This window comes from Anopheles ziemanni, chromosome 3 (genome assembly GCF_943734765.1).
Source record: "Anopheles ziemanni chromosome 3, idAnoZiCoDA_A2_x.2, whole genome shotgun sequence".
NCBI classification, from domain to species: Eukaryota; Metazoa; Arthropoda; class Insecta; order Diptera; family Culicidae; genus Anopheles; species Anopheles ziemanni.
Genome location: NC_080706.1, coordinates 12,262,306 through 12,266,262, shown reverse-complemented (window position 1 = coordinate 12,266,262; position 3,957 = coordinate 12,262,306). Strand labels below are relative to the sequence as shown.

General features: G+C 47.1%; 1 protein-coding gene across 1 annotated transcript; it reads right to left on the bottom strand.

Annotated features, from left to right (window-relative positions):
- Positions 1–2,193: 2,193 nt before the first annotated feature.
- LOC131284087 (twist-related protein-like) lies at positions 2,194–2,799 on the bottom strand. Its single transcript, XM_058312943.1, has one exon. It carries the CDS (start codon positions 2,797–2,799, stop codon positions 2,194–2,196), a length of 606 nt encoding a protein of 201 aa, XP_058168926.1.
- Between the last annotated feature and the right edge of the window lie 1,158 nt (positions 2,800–3,957).

Sequence of the window (3,957 nt, the reverse complement as noted above, 5' to 3'; positions counted from 1 at the left end):
AAGAACACGAAGGTACGAAAACATGACCGTAGCGCAAAGGAAAACTCATCAGGATGTTAAAGGCAACATATGTTGCCATTTCGGATGTGGCTTGGCGTACGGACGTGGCGGTTGCAGGCCGGGTTGGAATGGGGGAAAAACACAAACACACATCACGGCCAACGAACAAGTGACGCCTTATGCTGTCGACAGGCCGGTAGTAAGGACGAAACTACGAAAAAAATTCAAGATGAAGGAAGCACCAGTTGACAATGGATGCAAGGGTTCGTGCCTTTCAGCGTCTTCCTTTAATGGCCACTTCCGGAACGCGGAGGGCGAGCGGTACGGTTGGTTCCTACGAGGACTAACCTAACATTGGTTGGACTTGGCTTGGAAGCGAGAGAATATGGCCCACGATCGTCTCCGTGATGCTCATATTGCGTGCCAGAAAATTATGGCACTAATTTTCGGCGATTCTGCTCGTGCGCCCTGAATGTTTGCGGTTTTGGGGCTGATCAGACACAAATTAAGCGTGCTCGTGCCTGCGCGCCGATCAACTCTAACGCGTGCGCAGGATTCACTTCTGCTTGCAATTTCCATTTCCATTTTGATTGACGTGATTTTCAGCACCGGCTAGCTTTCCTTGCCCACGATCCTACGTCTAACATCTGCGTATACGGCGCGTTACGTCACATTAGTTCCAGTATCCTTCGTCGTTCCCTTTCAATCGCCAACATCACGTGTTAGTTCGCCTAGAAGGAACATTTGGCAAACTTCTCCTGCAACCCATGATGCTACCTAATGGCTCCTTATCTTATCCGGTACCTAGAACGCAGGCTTTTTTTCCTGAACCTGTGCGATCTTCTCGATCGGAAAAGCCACAAACACTATTCCTTCCAATCTCACTTGCTGCCCCGGACTACTATGGCCATATGGCGGAGACGGGTCCCAGCGTTACGGTTGTTGTGTGTTTGTTTTGTTAAAATCTGCCCAAACGCACATCACACCCACGTGCTTCGGGTCGACCGCTTTGTGCGCAGGCCGGATTTTGCCGGCTGGCCCAGGGAAAAAGTGCGAGCTGACGGAGGGTAAACGGGAGACGGAATGAATTATCGTTTTGGCACCTTACATATGGGTTGCGGAAAGGACTCACTCGCAATCGACGATATCAAATAAAGTGAAATGCACATATATTCCACTTTTAGCGGAAGGAGAAATTGGCAAATGAGTAAACACAAATGGTATTAAGCAGTATAATTGGATTTTATTATGATTCGTACAGAAACAACAGATTTTTTAACGAACTCCATTGTTTTTATCTCAATTCATGAGTTGTTGATAAATTAATTTACAAAAGGGACCTAAATATTAAAAGCATAACATAACAGCCAACGCGTCCTCGCGTCTTGCGAAAGAAATTCATCAAAGCTAAGAAGGATAAAGTAAATTCGAATATCAAAGAAATTTTGTTATCCAGCATGAATATACACACTGTAGGTTTGTTTGTAACTAACGATACTGATGAACAAGTTTTAAATAAAGTTGTAAATAAGGGGACAAAACCAACCGAAATGCAAGAACGGTTCACGAGCCTTGTAGAAACCCTCAGCTTAGACGAATATTATATCTTTCTACGTGAAGAATGGTCAATGTCAATTTCAATGAGAGTTTAAGAAAAGTTGTTTTTAAGATAAATTTATGTTTCGCTTTTTCCAATACAAATTTTCGTTACTCAAAATTAATTTAAAAAAATAAAACTTCCTTTGTTATTTTTTTTGTGTTCTATTTGCATCCTTACTAATTTGTGTATTCGAAAATCATAAAACAAAGGCATCCCTTTGAAATTGTTAGAATAAAATTTTTTTGTTTTCGGATTCATTTCATATGAAAGAACCGCATTATCTAACCATAACTTAAAGTTGATTGGTTACTGTAAAAAAGACTTTAAAAAGAATACATTTGAATTTTAATAGGATTCCTTTGGGTCCACTACCGTCCCTCCAAAAATTCTTAATGTTTTTCATAGTAACGAACAACTGCGATCAACAAATAAGAAAACAATCATGTTTGTTATATTATTCTTTAAATATTGATTTATTTTAACAAGTCTTACAGATCCTTAATAACTATAAATGCTAACGAACTGTACATAAGTAAAAACAATCAATAAATTAACTATTGCTCCCGGCACCGTTCTCCGCACCTTCTCCGCAATTAATCCAGCAGCTCCACCAGCGCACCGATGTACGACTGAGCCATTTGCAGCGTTTCGTGCTTGGAAAACTGTCGATCGTTGCCGAGCGAGGGCAGATACTGGCGCAACCGATCGAACGCCTCGTTCAGCCCCTGCATCCGCTTCCGTTCGCGCGCGTTGGCCGCCAGGCGTCGCTTCCGTCGCACCACCGTCGGCACGGCGCCACCCCGTTTGCCTTTCCCCTTCGTCACCTTCGGCAGCGGATCGGCAGGACTCTGGATATCACTGTCGGAGGTGCTAGCTCCGTCCGACGTTGTGCTGACCGGCGTATTCAAACGGACCTCGACCGTTGAGTAGCTGTCGGGCGTGGCGATGCTTTCGACACTTTCGCCACCGGTCGACTGTGGGCTGGGCGGGAAAATGTCCCCATTCGCACAGGGGTCGTACTCGTCACTGCTCGCTTCCACCGGAGGATAGAACCACCCGGCTCCGGTGAAGTATCCATCCACGTTTCCATGGCCGAAGGAGTTCGGAAAGTTGTGCAACTGTTGCTGTGGATCCGCTTGATGTCCGCAGTACGCCGGATAACTTTGTTGATGGTAGTAGAAAACTTCCGTCGCACTCATTCTGACCGAGCTGCTTCAAACTGTTTCTGCTCCGTTAAGAGGTTTCTTCCAAACTGATCTGTCCGCTTCCTGGTGCAGCGCCTTTTTATACCTTACCAACCCCGGCCATCACTTCGGGTGGCTTCGTTCAACTTCACTTCGTCTTCGACCAAAAGCACCCTCGGGAACGGCGTGGAAAACAGAACTGAAGAAAAACATGTTCTCGTTCGTTGTTTTCGACCTTTACTTCGATGCTGAATCTTCTCTCCGCTTTTGACATCACTTCGTGCCGTTTCGTCCCGCTCGACGGTGGAGAGGAATAAAAAATAAACACCTCAGGACACGCGTGCCATGCCAGGGAACCAATCATCAGCTTCGCAACCGCATCCGAGCTAGTGCGCAGGACATGCAGTGCGTTCCCCTTCCGTGGAGTTCCTCGCACCCGGCGGCTACATGGAAGGCGAAACCCCTAGCGAAGGATGGATGGCCATCTCACCCTTGTTTACCCTCCCCGTTTCGTGGAGTTGAAGCCGACGCCGTTCACTGTTTACGTTTGCGTTGTGTTTCGCAACCGTTTTTAATTAATTCACTTTCCCACGAGACGCCAAAGGACCGGAAAGGCCACTCAGCGGCGAAGGTGAGCCCGAGATTTCATCGGCTTCCGTGCGGTTACTACCGTCCACTGCACCGGGTCGAGCAGGAAAATGAAGGAATGCGCGCAAACGCCAATCCGCCCAAAAACCTTCCGTCACTCGCTGCTTCTGCCGGAGAAATTCCCACGACCACCGGTTGAGGAAGCTCTTTCTTTCTCGCCCGCATTTGTTTCGATCATTTTCCCTTTGACCCTGACTTCGCGAGCCACTCTCGGGAATCCATCCGATCGGTATTGGATCACTTCCCGAAAATTAAATTTGATTTCGTGCGAGCTACTTAATAGGGAGGCGGTCCTGTGGATAACTTTTCGTCGAAGAAAACCCGACCCGTACCTAGTGTTGTGTAGTGAGCAGATGAGCTACCTGAGCCGCTCTGCTCACCTCACTGAGCAGAGAGCTACCTCTCTGAAACAAAAACTGAGGTGGCTCACCAACTGAGCTTGCTCACCTACTGAGGTGGCTCACCTACTGAGGTGGCTCACCTACTGAGGTGGCTCACCTACTGAGGTGGCTCACCTACTGGTGG

Bases quoted from the DNA above. Each gene is read 5' to 3' on its own strand.
- LOC131284087 (XM_058312943.1), bottom strand. From the start codon at position 2,799: ATGAGTGCGACGGAAGTTTTCTACTACCATCAACAAAGTTATCCGGCG.